The sequence below is a fragment of the Felis catus genome, chromosome D4, assembly GCF_018350175.1.
Source record: "Felis catus isolate Fca126 chromosome D4, F.catus_Fca126_mat1.0, whole genome shotgun sequence".
In the NCBI taxonomy this organism is placed as follows: domain Eukaryota; kingdom Metazoa; phylum Chordata; class Mammalia; order Carnivora; family Felidae; genus Felis; species Felis catus.
In genome coordinates this window covers 82482382-82497663 of record NC_058380.1, presented here as the reverse complement: position 1 = coordinate 82497663, position 15282 = coordinate 82482382, and the positions used below count along the sequence as shown (strand labels likewise).

At 54.0% G+C, this 15282-nt stretch overlaps 1 protein-coding gene across 12 annotated transcripts in view; it reads left to right on the top strand.

Moving 5' to 3' along the window:
- DENND1A (DENN domain containing 1A) overlaps positions 1–15282 on the top strand; it is a 510341-nt gene that overhangs the window by 470289 nt on the left and 24770 nt on the right. For 6 of the 12 annotated variants that reach the window (XM_045043640.1, XM_045043643.1, XM_045043648.1 and 3 more), the window contains one exon: positions 11779–11835. The exons of the other annotated variants lie outside the window; for them this stretch is intronic. In XM_045043640.1, the coding sequence (XP_044899575.1) occupies positions 11779–11835 (57 nt within the window). The remainder of the gene's footprint in view (positions 1–11778; positions 11836–15282) is intronic. 12 annotated transcript variants of the gene reach the window in all.

The window sequence follows — 15282 nt, the reverse complement described above, 5'->3', positions numbered from 1 at the left end:
CCACGAGAGTGGGAGTATCTGTCGGGGTGTGCAGACCCGATGGACATCCCCCTCCGTAGCCCAGTGTGAAAGGTTCTGCCGAGGGACAGAACGGCCAGCTTGGGGGAAATAGGGTACAGTGACCTCCACCCTCTCTGTCCCGCTTTTGCCCCAAGGCTGTCTACCAGCCGCCTTTCTTTTTCCGCTCTCTCTGGGTCCTGTTACCCATACCTTATTCCACCCTCTCCCCCTTCCCGGGGTGTGGAGTGTTACGGCTCCTGCTCTCTGGGTTGCCAGCTTTCCGGTGTCCCAGGTCATCTCTGCCAAGGATGATGGACGGTATTATGCTAAACTTTACGGGCAGCCCCTTAAAATGCAAGCCTCTGCCCGTGATGGATGGAGAACATCCGGTTGTTTAGCCGACCGCTTAAGGTTTGTTGCAAACCTGCAAGAACCACGCACAGGCGTCTTGTTAGGCCCGTTGCGACAAGGACCCCATAAATAAATAGCAGAGCGTGCCTTGGTGCATCAGGGCTGGAGTATGGAAATAGAGGCACCGTATAAATAATACATATTTACAAAATAAATACATCAGTATGTTAGTATATGCAGCCATAACCAAATCACCCAGCGTAACAACCCGAAAAGCTCCGAGGGTCGGCCACGTGATTGACTTCCATCCATCAGTGTGTGTCAGTGGAAGGGAGGGGGTCCTCCTGCCCGCTGACCTCGAGGCCTTTGTATTGAGGCAAGTGGTGAGGATGCAGGTGGGCATCCTGACACGCAGCTTTCCTGCCAGGGTTTGAAACCTGCCGCGGCCGTGTGTTCCTACAGATGTCTTAAGGTCTGCCACCAAACAGAAGGCTGATTAGCACCAAGTTGCAGGATGTAATGGGTTGTGCCTACAGGAAGGTGGCTGGCTGGGGTGGGGGGTGGGGGTGGAGAGGGGAGCGGATTTTCAAATTCCGCAGATTCGCTTCAGCTTACGAAGAGAACCCGCGGGTCGACGTTCCGGGTGACGCGTAGCCGAGGCCTGTAACCTTCAGCCTTTCGCCCCGAAGGTAGGGCTGGGCTTTTCAGAAGGTCGGCTCCCCATCTCTGCTGCCCCTTTCCGAGCCGTGAACCCCACTGGGCATCTGGCTCCAGCATCTGGAGCTCCGAAGAAGCGGCTGACAGAATGGCCACTGGAGCGAGCGCCCCTCCCCTCTCTCGTAATGGCACAATGCTGGATTTCAGTATTTTAAATGAAAAGTATATGCAGTTAGCTGTGCGCTGACAATGTCCTTGAGGATTTGACAGTGAGATTTTCCAGTAGTTGGTCTTCGTTAGGATCCTGGCGGTGTTTAATAAGGCAGTCGAACTGCTGGCACCTTGGGTTCCTGTTTGTTCTCCGAGGGCTCTGGGGCTGCTGCGGTAAGCACATCGACCAGAGCTGATCATTACAAGGGCGTACGCCACCATGAATAAAAATGTCACACGTTTTCCCATCTCACAGCGGTACAAAATGTCAGTCCTGTCAAACACACATTGCAGGGAGCTGTGTGCAGTCCGTACAAATTGGAGAGCCGCATATTCCCCCGGCCTTCTGATATTCTCCATTTGAAGCTGAAGAAAAACAGTTGTTAACCTATTAGCTAGGATTTTAAACTCTGCTGAGGCGGTGGAGGGGTAGACTTTGACACAGATAGAAATGTATTCCAGGGTCCAGGAATTTTAAAACCAGGTCCTCCATCCATTTGTTCCGAGGGAGGGGAAAAAAAAAAAAAAAAAAAAAAAAAAAACCCTCTGTCTCCTGAACCTGACTGTCTTTCTTTAACAGACACACTGGGGAAACTTGGGGATGTTTCACATCTGGGCATCGTACTGCTTCTCACTTTCGCATTCCTCTCAAAAAGTCTCCAGCTTTTCGGCCTGGCCCTGGGGCTCAACCTGTTGGACCGGGATACCTCTCGGTTGGGAGTTTTTCCTGATCAAAAGCATGCCGGCGATGCCGCCGGCCTTCTGGGCATAGCGGCTAGGGTCCGGGGACAATGACTAGCTGGTCTGGGTGAGTCAAATGCTGGGCGATGGCCTCCCTGATCATTTGGTCCCGGTTCCACAGTCTTGGGCAAGCAAGTACTTTGCACTTAACCACGCGCCGGCCTTGTGCCCAGAGCCGGTGGTCCAGGTGTGAACAGGACGCGGTGCCACCTGTGAGGGGCCCAGTGTCATCAGCAGAGGGACAGAAGAAAGAAGCCCGGCCCCGTAGAGCCAGGAAGAGACAGGTGGCTTCCAGGGAAGGGGCAGGGGCCTGAGGGATGAGAAGGATCCATCGGCGAGGCAAGAGCAAGACGGGCACACAAGATGAGCATTTGACCGTGAAGACGGGTGGCACAGGACGGACAGGGCGGGGTCTGTTTGGGGCTAGACAGAAGGGGCTGCTTGTTGTGGGGTGAGTCATAGGGCTGGTGGGGGCAGGGCTGGCCTCGGACAGCCTGCTAAGGACAGTCTGTGGGGCTGGGCCCAGCTCCCCTAGGCGGCGAGCGGACCAGGGAGAGCAGTGGAGAGGCTTTCGTGACATCAGGCTCTCTATCCAGAGGATGCCATGCAGTTCTAGCTGTACAACTGCAAAATCAGGAGAAGATTTTTATTTTAATTTGCTAGTGGCGTACTGCTTGGGGTGGACATCATTCCGGAGATGATAAATTAGCCTCGGTTTTGCTGAGCTGGCCATGGCCCTTAAATGCACTGAGCAAACCCTCACCGAGTCAGGATGCAGGCCCGGTGAAATGCAGGTGGCTGCAGAGGTGAATGCTTCTGTGTGGTCAGAACAGACATAGCAGGGCCAAAAGCTCAAAGGATAGTGTGGGAGATCTCCCCAGGGAGAGGAGAGCACCCTCGGCCTTGAGGGGATACGTTTCTGCATCTTCCTTCTGCTAGTTGGGTATCGGGTCTGATGGAAGGAATGTGGGCTTCTTTGGAGTCAGACATACCTACCTGGGCTTGGATCCTGGCTCTGCCACCTGTTAGCTGTGAGGTCTGGCCTGGGCAAGTCACTGAGCCATGCGGCCTCAGTTTCTTCACCTACCAAATGGGGATTTTTCCCCATTTTTCCCTTCTCTGCAGGGTTGTTGATGTCATTAGAGGCCTTACGTGTAACGCTCCTAGCACAGGCCCCGGTATGTAGCAAGGGCCAAGAAAACAGTAGCCCGTGTTGATATCGCAGGACTTTTGTCTCCCGACATCTGGAAGCCCCTCCCCATGACCCCCCACCTCCTGGGAATGTCACCCAGGCACCCTCGATGGCATCCCCGATGGCTACCCTGGTGTAGGTAGCAGCGAAGCACCCGCCTCCCGCTTCTGTCTGGGCAGAGAATGGTATGCGTCAGCAAAGCTCCCTGCCCAGCCACCAGCCGCATCTGGTGCCCGACCTCCGGCCACCAATGGGATGCCACCTATTCAGACCGAGCAGCTGCACCTGACTAAAAACAAAAGGCACCCCTCCCCCACCCCACTGCCGGCCCTCCTCTCTACCCCCGCCTCTGTCCCCCGAGCGGCTGGGGTCACCCGGCCCCCTCGCAGCCTTCCTCACAGCTGCCTCGCCGCTTTTGTTCAGCATGTGAACTTCCCCATCAGCCAAGCTCCTTGCTCGGGAGGTAATCAGGGATCTTGACAAGGCTTCAAACCACAAATGCCACTACAAATTAACCAGCACCACTACAAAATACTACTCCTGTCAACATCAGGGAGGAACGCACCGCTCTTCGGGACCGGGCTGAGATGTCTTTCAGCTCCACACTCACTGCGGAGAAAGTGCCCGGGACCAACCTGAGAGAATGGCCTCGCAAGGTGACCTGTTGAGGGGACCGTAACCTAAGCATCCCCTTTCCAGAGATGATGGCTTACAGACCTAGTGGCAGGTGCCACGGCTTCTCTCAGAGGACCACCTTTGGTCCTGAGTGTCCCCTCACAGATGATGCCTCGGGACGGCAAGTCACGGCATGTCGAGACCCTCCCCTGCCCGACAGCCAGCCTCACTGACTTCCTAACTATGTTGTGTGAGTTTCAGCAAGAGGCTTCAGTTTCTACGTCTATAGAACAGGGATCATGATGGAGCCTCTGTCCAGAGTTTTAGGACTGACTGGGATATTTGGAGTAACACTGGCCCATCCAGGGTGCTCCAAGACAAGAGCCCCCCACCAGCCTCCCTTTCCCATGTACAAGCACCTCCTTGCCACCTGCTGTGGGCAGGTTGGAAACTTCATCCTCGGCCGTGATGTAGAAAGTCCACCCTGTGCCGCATCTTGTAAGGAGCGTCCCTCCAAGATTACAGTCTGGAGCATGGAGGTAACTCTGCAGGTGCTCAGGGCTGGAAGGTTCCAGAATGCTGTCTAGGGGCCCAGGGCCCTGCCCAGCGCTGTCGGCACAGAGCGAGTACCCCGGGACACCAGCGCCCAGCCCCTCCAGCTGTCCTTACTGAAACGCTGAAGCAGAGGCAGGCATTTGATCCTCCCACAGGCAGGACCAGCTCTCAAGGGTGGACGAGAGGACTGCAGGTAATGACAGGAGTTAGGAAACAGGTAGGAGCTGTGCCCAAAAGAGCTGGTTGGGCATTTCAAAGGCGACGCTCTCCGCAAAATATAGCCCCAGTACGGTCCTTTTTGGAGGCATATCAAAAGGAACCTTCTTTTATTTCCATATCTTGCATAATAGCAGCTTTCCAGTCCCGAGGAGTAGAGGAGGCCTACTCTCAGCCCAGAGGCCCTTTGTAAAGCCACAGAACGCTTTGCCTTCCTCTCCCAACCAGGGCCGTCTCATGCACAGGTCAGAGAATTGATGTGGCTACTAGCCAGGAAAATTAACCAGGTGAACTCCTTCCTCCTTAAACAGTGACAGAGTTTAATTGTGAATTTTCTCTTTCTCCCTCTCCTTCCTGGCAACATACCTGGTTGGGGCACATCCCTAGGATAGAGAAATCCCAGGCATCTCTCCAGCCTCCCCTTTGGGGACGCTGGGGCAGCTTCCTTATGGGCTACACAGAGTCTGACGGGGAAGAGGCAGCTCAGAGCACCATTCGGACATAGGACCCGAGACCTCCAGCTGCCATCAGGCACATCCACTATCTCCAGCCCTCAGAAGGGGGAAGTGCGAGGGCCCTGGCTGCCTCCACACCCCAAGCTTTGTATGCACAGCCTTCTCCTTTCAACAAAGCTCATCGATCGCGTGGGCCTCCGGCATCTCTGTTCTTATGCCTCCCTTGCCATGCCACCAGTCTCTGATTGGGGTCTGGCCTATCTCCCCACTGGCTTTGACATTTCACCTTCTGTGTGGCCTTAGGTAGCACCTGTCCCTCCACTCCCTCCTGCCCCTACATTCCCAGCAGCCAAATGGCGATGCTGATTGTGACCTCGAAGCATGTTGAAGGGATAGTCCAAGATGTGTCCCGCTTGGGGACTGAGTAAATCCATGCTTTGCTTCCTAAACAGCCAGCCCCTCCCACTTAGATCACAGGACCCCGCCCCGACCCACAATTGACTTCAGATGAGCTCTTTGACCCTCTTCCGGAGGCCTGTCATCCACTGCCCTATGTGGCCCTGGGCAAGTCTTTGCTTCCCCTCATCTGTGAAATGGGTGAAATGGGGTAACGACCCTCGTTTCCATCCAGAGGATTCCCCCGGCAAGCAAGCAAGCTGGTTAGACGCCATACCACACAGGCAGGCCGTGCTCTGGCTGTGCCTACTGTGCAGGCTGCCCCCCCCACCCCGACCCCCACCAAGCACGCACTGCACCCTCTGCTCCAGGGCCGTGCCTCCAGTCAAGCATTTGCCACCCGGAGCCTTGTGCAGGGCACCCGCTCATCCATGCCGCCCAGGTAATTAAGTTGATATTCCAACACGGCTTCCCCTCCTGACCTTTTGGAAACAATGTGTTTTGCTGCATCAACAAATTAACTGCAAATCAGATGCTGTCCTCATAAATGTGGGCTTCATAGCCAATGAGCATACTCACCTGGCTCACACGGCTGACAGATACAAACGCCAAGGGCCGGGCAGAGGCCAAAGAGTTCCTCTCTTCTCTGGGACTTCCGTGTCAATCACACTTTCGGGCTTACTCTCTCACGTTTACATCGCGCAGTAGTCAGGTGGCCGGGAGCAGTGAGTTCACAACATGGAGGCCTGGGCAGGGCCCTGTGCCTGGCGGTGGGCAGAGGCGGGGAATGCCTGTCCTTAGAAGCCCACCCATCCTCCTCCTCCCATCCAACTTCTACACCAAGGCTTTGATATGTCCCCCCAACCCCTTACCTAAATCCCTCCCGACTGCTCCCAAGAGAAAAGCCACACTCCTTAGCCTGATATTCAAGGACCTATATTATGTGACCCCCACTGGCCCATCCAGGGTCCTGGCCTGACCTGTCCTCACATTTATCCTTGCTCTAGCCATGTTGGGCCACCGTAGTTCCCCTGTACCGTGCACTCGAACTCTCTACCACCCCTATCCAGTAGAGAAGCTCCCCCTGTGGACCTCCACAACCTCCACACCCCTCTATCCCCCCTGCATCATCACCCATTCTATCAGAGTGGGAGGCCTTGGAGGACAGGACTGCGTCGTCTTCACTGATGTGCACTGTTTGTTAAATGAATGAACAAATGAATTTCATACCTCCTTTGGAAGGCACTGGAAAGACGTGCTCAAGGAAGGAAGGGGAAGATGTGAGTCACGCTCTCATGCACGTTTTCTCCTAGGCACAGATCTCTAACAACAGATTCTGTCTGCAGACGGATTAGAAAAACCACATCAGAAGGGATTCCAGAGGACTTTGGAAATTTGGGTTGACAAGGGTAGTGCCATGCACTAAGAATACCTGCTTGTTTAGTTCCTGCTACTAGCTGTGTGACCTCATACTAGTCCCTTAACCTCTCTGGGCCTCCTGTTTCCTGCCACTCTAGCAGAGAAATGATCCTCCTTTAACTTGCCTCACTGAGGGATATGAGTCTCCGAGGAAAGAGGAAAAGCAGAAATGCTTTGAAAGGAAAACGCATCGTATAAATAAGAGATTATTATTAAAATCCAGTCACTTTCAACAGTGCCTTGCTGACAATACACTCCCTTGGAAAACCAAGGTCTTCTCTTCACATCCACGGGACCTTTCTGGGAAGACTTGTCAGTCCAACAGGGGAAGAGGGGATTGGCTGGTCCTGTTCATCATCAGGCGCTGGGCCAAAGCCCCCAAGGCCACAACTGCACTCCTGTTGTAGCATCCTTACACCAGTGCATGTGACTCAAGAGTTATTTCCATTTTGCGGAAGAGTGAACTGGGACTTGGGTTAAATAACTCACCCAAGTGGCAGAACCGGTATTGAACTCAACTGGAAAACGGCAGAGCTGACACACGAACCCACGTCTTTCTAACTCGAAGTATATCTCTTGGTTTTAGCCCAAATACTCTTTATAAACTAAGAAAGGTGTTTTTCTACGATAGGTCAAATGCCACCAGACCATACATTTCTTAAGGACAGGAACTGTATCTTACTCTCCTGAGTCTCTGGGCCTGGCCCCAAGCAGTTGTTCCGCAAACATACGTAGGAGGAATGCTTCCGCTCTGTGAGCATGAATCTGCTTCCCTGATTGGACACGACCTTCAGGAAAACAGGTGTATGTGTTGATGATCAAAACCTCCAGCCCCACCATCCCTCCTACCCTAGCCCAGCTCAGGAAGTGCCAGATGAAATGCTGAATGGAACTCTTCTTAGCAAAAGATTGCCAAAGGCCCAGCCTTTTGAACTCACTTAAGAAACAGCAGTCAGTGTAGCCGCGTTTTGATCCAGCCAGGGAATCGAGGGCCGCGTACAACGTGATTTCTGTGCACAGGTGCCCGGGCCTGGCTTTCTCAGATAGATATGCTCCTCATACTAGGGCCATGCGAAGAGAAGAACGAGCCGGTACCGGCCCTGGACTGGGGACTGCGGTGCAGAGAAGAATGTGAGCGGGTCTCTGCCCTTAGGGAGCAGGGGACAGGGCTCCTGGCCAGCTCTGCAGCCTCCCTGGGCCCCCGCTCACACTGCCAGAGCCCCCGTTTTCTCTTTTCTCTTTTTAATGTTTATTTCCTTATCAGAGCGTGGCCAAAAGAGAGGCAGAGAGAGAACCCCAAGCAGGCTGCGCACCCTCAACGCAGAGCCCAGCGCAGGGCCTGATCCTGCGAACTAGGAGATCGTGACTTGAGCCAAAACCAAGAGTCAGATGTTTAACCAACTGAGCCACCCAGGCCACCCTGCCCCCACGTTCAGTTAGTCCCCGAATCAGCTTCCGCGCACTGGGGCCACGTTGTGCAAAGTGGTGTGTTGAGTTTATCCTTCCCCGACTTCTTTCTTCACTCCCTCTTCCCACCCAAATCACCACCACTCACCCTTGTGGCCTCTTCTGATTGTCCCCAGGGCACTCAGCTCTCCCCAGCCTGTGTCCCCAGCTGCCATCCCACCCCAGCAGACTTGGGAAGTTCTCGGAGTGGTGTGTCCACTGATGCGTGGCCCTGTGGGAAGTGCCATATACCCCATATACCCCAGCAGTGGGACCCTAACATAGGTACCACATCACCCTTTCATAGTGACTTTAAATCCCTCTGACTTACTCTGCTGGCTTCTGGGTCGGGTGTGATCGAGAGTCTACGTTCTCCCCACCACGTATAAATTCAGTTGCAAAAGGACCAGCACTTCCTGGTGACAGTCAAAGGGAAAGAAGTTAAATACGAAATCTGGAGAACGAACATTTGTCAAATCTCTGCATGTGCCAGAAACTTTAAGCCAAGGATCTTTTGCTGAGCGCCTATTATGTACCAGCACTCAACTAGACCCCAGGACAAACAGAGAAATGACACCCTGTGTGCTGTGAATACACTGGTAGCAGGGAAGTGCAGGGAGGGACTCCTGGGGGCGGTGACACCTGAGCCAGGCATCAGAGGACAAATATGAGGCGCCCAGGGTGAGACGCAAGGAAATGAAAAGGTGCTTCAGGCAAGGGGACCAGTATTGAAGCACTCAGGGAGAACAGGAGGGTAAGCCGAGTGGGATGGGGTAGAGGGGTTGGGGAGGGATGGGGCGGGGTGGGGGGGGGTGGTAAACACCAGGGAGGAGACAGCAGAGCAGAGGTCTGTGGGTGGCGCCCAGTGCCTGGAGGGCTTTGAACGCTGCAGGTAGCGTTTTCCAGGGAAGATTAACAGTTGTTATAGGGAAAGTGAGTCTGTGTTCAAATAAATTGGGAGAAATAGGACATACAAGAAAAAAGTTAATAGGGATTTGCCTGTTTAAGGTGGGTTTTTTAATGCAAGCCTTGGCAGCCTTTGCTGTGCTAACTGGCATTGTGAATCTCCAAAAGGAGCAAGGCGGTAGGCAGCATTTCCCGGACGTGTCAGGCTAGGGAACCCCCTTTTCTTCCTTCATACAATGCATCTCCCGGGATGCACTGGGAGATGCCTTGGGAGACGCTGGCCTTCCGCTGAGATGATTTAGGCTGGCAAATGACACGATTGGGTGTATATATATATATATATTTTTTAAGTCCACTCTGGAACAAGCGTGGAGATGGATGGGGAGGGGAGAGGCTGGAGGGGGAGAGACCTGCTAACGGTGATGGTTGCTAAAGTCTGCTGGCGGCACGGTGGGAAGATCTTGGCGAACATGTCTCACTGAATCTCCCTAACAGCCCCCTGGGGTGGGGAATCCACTACCTGCTTTTACAGATGAGGAAAGTGAGGCACAGGTGGTTATATCATGGGCCTGTGGAAATCCAAATGGTGGGGTGGGGGGCTGGGGTTCAGCCCAAGACTCTCTGACCCCAGAGGCCGCCTCCTGGGGGTTCTGCCACCCCCGCCAGCAGGGTGGCAATGACTCGGACAGAGGCGATGAGCCGCAAGGACTGTGGGCTGGAGAACTGGTCATCCAGAAGTAGAGTGGCCAAAAACAAGTGAAGCGGGGCTTGGGGGGGGGGTGACTAGGAGAGGCGGGGGAGGGATGAGGCGGCAGCCTGTGCACACTGCAGGAGGCACCCCTCCCCCTGTCCTTTTACTTTCCCTTGATCAGTGTGGGCTGAGGGGCTCCATTCCCTTTTGCCCCACACTTTTCCTGTAAACACGATGGAGAAGAAATAGGGTGCAGTGGGCTGCTGGGCTCATTTCACTGGCATTTCCACCTGGGTGGCATTTCCAACCCCCGGGTGGGCTCCAGCCAAGGACAGGTCTGTGAGCACGGTTGGGCCCATGCTGCCAGCTAAACAGCACAGGGCCCAGAAAGCCTCAGTGTATCTCCAGTGTATCTCCATCCAGACATGCTCTGGACGTGCTACAGGGGGCCCAATTCTCTACCGAGTGCCTCTGCCATCTCTCCCCTTGGGCCACTCTGACAGACCCTGTGCCGGGACCCAGGGACCCCCGAGACATGGCCCCTACTCTCCAGGAGTTGGGTCCAGAGAGTGAGCTCCAAGGCAGGTCTGGTATCCAAAGAATTTCTGCAACCAAATGAGGCTTTAACGCACCGTCCAGGAGAAACCTAGCGGGAGCCTCCCATGCAAGTCACGTGGAATTCTAAAAATGTTTTAGTAACTACATTGAAAGAGTAGAAAGGAACACGAAATTAATCGTAATGATATTTAACCAAATAGCCAAAATGCTTTCATTTCAACACGTAATCAATATAAAAAATTGTTTAGACGCTTTACATACTTGTTTCTAACTGAGTATCTGAAAGCCAGTGTGTATTTTATACGTACCGCACATCTTAATTCAGACCTGCCACCCATGGCCATCGGCTGCCGAAGGGAGCAGTGCAGGTGTAGACTTTGTGAACCTCCTGGGTGAAGGGGGAGGAACCAACCGGAAGCTTCCCAGGGTTTGCGGAGGGTCGTGGTTTGGTCCAGTGTGAAGGCTTCCTTTCCTTCCTCTGCCTGCCCACCCCCCACACTTGTCTGGGGCATCTACTCACGCAGGCCATTGAAAGGACAAAATTTGACTTTCAAAATAAAGGGTCGGAGGAGACAGCCAACAAGCCTGTGCTCTGTTGGTTTTTATTCAAATCCTGATTTCAAAAGCCAAGCGTTTTGTTCCATTTTATTTGTTCATCAGACATTTATTTTGCAAATATCCCCCCCCCCCCGAACAGGGATGAATCCCTCAAGGAAATGAACATTTGAAAGATAGTGCGGGGGAGGGGGCGCTGGGAAGGAGACACCGGGTGATAAGTCCCAGGTAGCAGGGAGCACTGGGCAGGGGGAGCACTGAAGGCAGCCTGTGACCCACTATCTTGAATGACAAGTAGACATTTATTTGCCAGGCAGATCAGGATGGGGTGGGTCATTCGACCCTAAGAGGCAGGCAGGAAACGAGGCATGAGAGTCCAGGGCCATTTGAGGATCTGCCCTGGTGAGCAAGGATGAAGACTGGGAGGGGTCTGTATGGGGCACAAGAGAGCCCAGGTCTTGGAATGCCAGCCCACAGCCTTGTTGAGCTGTCCCCCAAGGAGGCAGGAAGGGCAGCAGAGGTCTCGAGGTTGGGGTGCAACAAGGTCGTATTGCATTTTAGAAGATCCCCCCGGGCCCGTGTGGAGAATGGCTGGAGGAGATCCTGTTGGGAGATGATTACAGTGATCCAGGCCTCAGAAATGCATGCGCAGGGTCCGGCGACCAGTTGACATGGGAGTGAGTGAGCGGGAGGCATCGAGGACGCTTCTTGGGGTCTGGCTTGGGCGACTGGATGCGTCCTCTCGTGTGCCGTGTGTGGAAATGCATCAAACCGTCTCCATGTGTACTGATGTTTTAAGTTTCGCTTTAATGCAGCCACAAAGACTCCGTCCCACTCGCCCGCCGCCTCCCAAGATACAGCGCTCGAGGCCCGTGAGTAGCCAGTGGTTCTGCCCTCCGCCTAACACTGCCTGAGCCGTCCTCCCCGCCTGACTAAACCTCGGGAGTTTGAACTCAGCTGCCTTGCAAAATAAAACCGGGAGTTGGGTTTTTCAGCTTCCCTCTCTGCGTGGCATGAACCCAAACTTGCATTTCCTGGGCTTCTGTCTCCTTTTCCCCGAACCAGTTTGACGACTTGTAGGCCAGAGCTGTAGGTAGCCGTGGGCCACCGTGTGGTGTGTTTGCCGTGTGTGCGTGTGTGCGTCACTTGAGCACATCTCCTAGGTTGACTCCTGCTTCTAGCCAGTGAGCTTTAAAGCCCAGCTCCAACTGCCTTTCCTCACAAAGGAAGCAGAAGTCTGGCAGCAGGGGTCTCATTCCTGCCTGCTCTTGGTTTGGAAATGCGTTTGATGTCCCTTTGCGAGGGCAGAGGCTACGCCCAGAGAATCTCGAGCTAGCTCGGATGGAGACAGGGCCTCCTGTTCCAGGCCTCACGTGGAGCTCCACCTTGCCCAGTGAAGTCCCAAGGCAGGGCGACAAACCCACCGACACCTTGGAATGGGGTGGGCGAAGCAGAGAGACCTATCCGAGTTGTTTTTGTTCTTGTTTTTAAGTTTATTTATTTGGGATGGGGGGAGCACGATCAGGGGAGGGGCAGAGAGAGAGGAGAGAGCAAGAATCCCAAGCAGGCTCTGCACTGCCAGCGTGGACCCCAATGCAGGGCTCTAGCTCGCAAAGCATGAGATCATGACCTGAGCTGAAGTCAGACGCTTAACAGACCGAGCCACCCAGGTGCCCCCCCATCCAAGGTTTTTAAAGACAAATGCCATGGAAAAGTATTGGGTGTGGGGCCCCATTTTCCTTAGAAGCTCAGACTTGGGCTGTGCTGAGGCATAACCACTTTAACGGGTTCCTTCAAAGTGGAAACTTGCCAGGACCGTTTGGTGAGGCCTGTTTACCGAGAGAAGAGTTTCTATGTCTCAAAGCAGACTCAAAGCAGCAGTCTCTATGTTCAAAGCAGCCACCGCTCCTGCAGCCCAGCAAGAGGTCAGGTTCCCATCCAGCTGCGACCAGAGTGCCCCACAAACCCACATCCCAACCCCTGCTCCCCCTTTTCCAATGCACACATCCAAATTGATCTTGTGACACGTGGCAGCCGAGGGGTGCAGGTGGCCAGGCCCTACCGTGTCTGGTTTTAATCCTTGGTGCGCACGCCCAGCATCGATTGGGTGGCTGCTCTCTGTGCGGATGTTGGAAAATTCTGTGGTGCTCTTTTCCTTCCCTTCCCTCCTGTGTGTAGGAGTTAGAGGGCAGGGGTGGAGGTGGGGGGGCGAGGGCAGTGGGGACTTAGATACCTTCACCTAAAGCACGCTCAACCAACTGAGCCACCCAGGCACCCCACCTCTCTCCCTTTAACACACCTTCTGGGGGCACCTGGGTGGCTCAGTTGGTTGAGTGTCCGACTTCGGCTTGGGTCATGATCTCACGGTCCATGAGTTCGAGCCCCGCATCAGGCTCTGTGCTGACAGCTCAGAGCCTGGAGCCTGCTTCAGATTCTGTGTCTCCCTCTCTCTCTGACCTTCCCCTGTTCATACTCTGTCTCTCTCTGTCTCAAAAATAAATAAACATTAAAAAAAAAAAAAAAAAAAAAAAAAAAAAACCACCTTCTGTCTAACATGCCCTCATTCCCCAGAGGCCTTGAGAGAGAAAACATAGACGATCCTTGTAAAGCACCGAGCACAGTGCCTGCCACACAGCAGTGGCTCGTACTCTTAACAGGCTTTTAAACCTTAGAACTTCCTTTTTTTTTAATGTTTGTTTGTTTGTTTGTTTATTTATTTATTTATTTATTTTTGAGAGAGAAAGAGAGAAACAGAGTGTGAGCAGGGGAGGGGCAGAGAGAGGGAGAGACACAGAATCCGAAATGGGTTCCCATCTCTGAGCTGTCAGCACAGGGCCAGACGCAGGGCTCAAACCCACAAGCCGGGAGATCATGACCTGAGCCGAAGTCGGTCGCTTAACCGACTGAGCCACCCCTGCGCCCCTGAACCTCAGAAGTTCTAAGGAGTGACTCAGTTTCTTAGTGACTATCATTTGCCGAGGATTTTTTATAGTCAGCAAGTAATCCTAGCTGGGCCTCACAGTAGCTCTGTGAAGTAGACATCATCTCCACCCATTTTAGAGATGAGAAAACTGATGCTTGGTAACCTAACCCAAGTCCCTCAAATGCAGAAAGGGGTCACCAGACTCTAGAACCCATGGTCTTTTTGGCATACTGAGCTCTTCCAGGACCCTCCACCTGCAGTTCCATGGCATCTGCCTTAGTGTGAAATACTGGGCCAGAGCCTTTGATGGAGAAAAAGTCATCATTAGCAGTGAGCTGGGCTCTCTGTGGAATCTCTGGGGTAGTGTTGGGGCTTGGCAAAGACACAGAGGTGAAGAGAATGAACAATTAACGTACTGAGCGCCTTTTCCGTGCCTAGGACTGTGCTGGGCCCTCGTGTGATTATGGTCTCATGTGTCCCCACCACAGCCTGGAGGAGGCAGAGCTAGTTACCCAGCAGGCAGCCGAGACCACAGAGATGCTAAGAGGCCAAGCTGGCCGCCGAGCCCGGGCCTGCCTCTCCACACTCCTCACCAAGCAGCCTCTCCTTCAGCCAGCCCTACAGAGGGCTGCCCTCAGAATTCCCTGTAGAGACCTGGGATCCAAGGCAGGCAGGGACTCTCTTGCAAAGCGTGATCCGGGACGGGACTGCTCCTGCTGGAAAAGCTCAGGTGTTGGAGACAGCTCCTGTGGATTCTGTGCGGTCTCACCAGCGTGGGGATCCGTGTGGACTGGGGGAGGCCCGGCCACACCCACCGGCAACTGAGGACTTGGGAAGGCAAACGTTACCCCAAGAAACACTCGAGTAGTGCCCTCCTGTGCCACTGCTCTGGTGTAGGAAGCGAGCGGATCGGTACCCTGGGCTCTGCCCACCCTGCGTTATGGTACCCTCGGGGCAATGTGCCTGGCAGAACCATTTCTCCTGAGCTTGGAAGTCCAAGAGGCCTGACCCGATTTGAATCACAGGTTGGCAATTCCTGACTGTATAACTTCAGGCAAGACGTTTAATTCTCGGACCCTTAGTTTGATCATCTGTAAAATAGGTTCAGCAGCCCCCGGCCTGGTGAGGGTAGTGAGATCACATGTGTGTGGTGCCTGGCATGAGGTGGGCATGTATACCACACTTCTGCCACCCCACACACCCTCTGCCAAGCAGGGTCACTATGGGACTAAATTGGGGGTCCTGGAAGGCTCGTGCTTTCTGGGCCCGGCAGCGCCCCGTGCCCCGGAATCTGCCCGCTGAGTGTACCCGTGTAAGCCTTTCCAGTATGCACCGCTGTCGCTCCGGGTGACCCTGGGAGACACGGGGCCCCTCGAGGGCCTTGAAAAGAATGGCC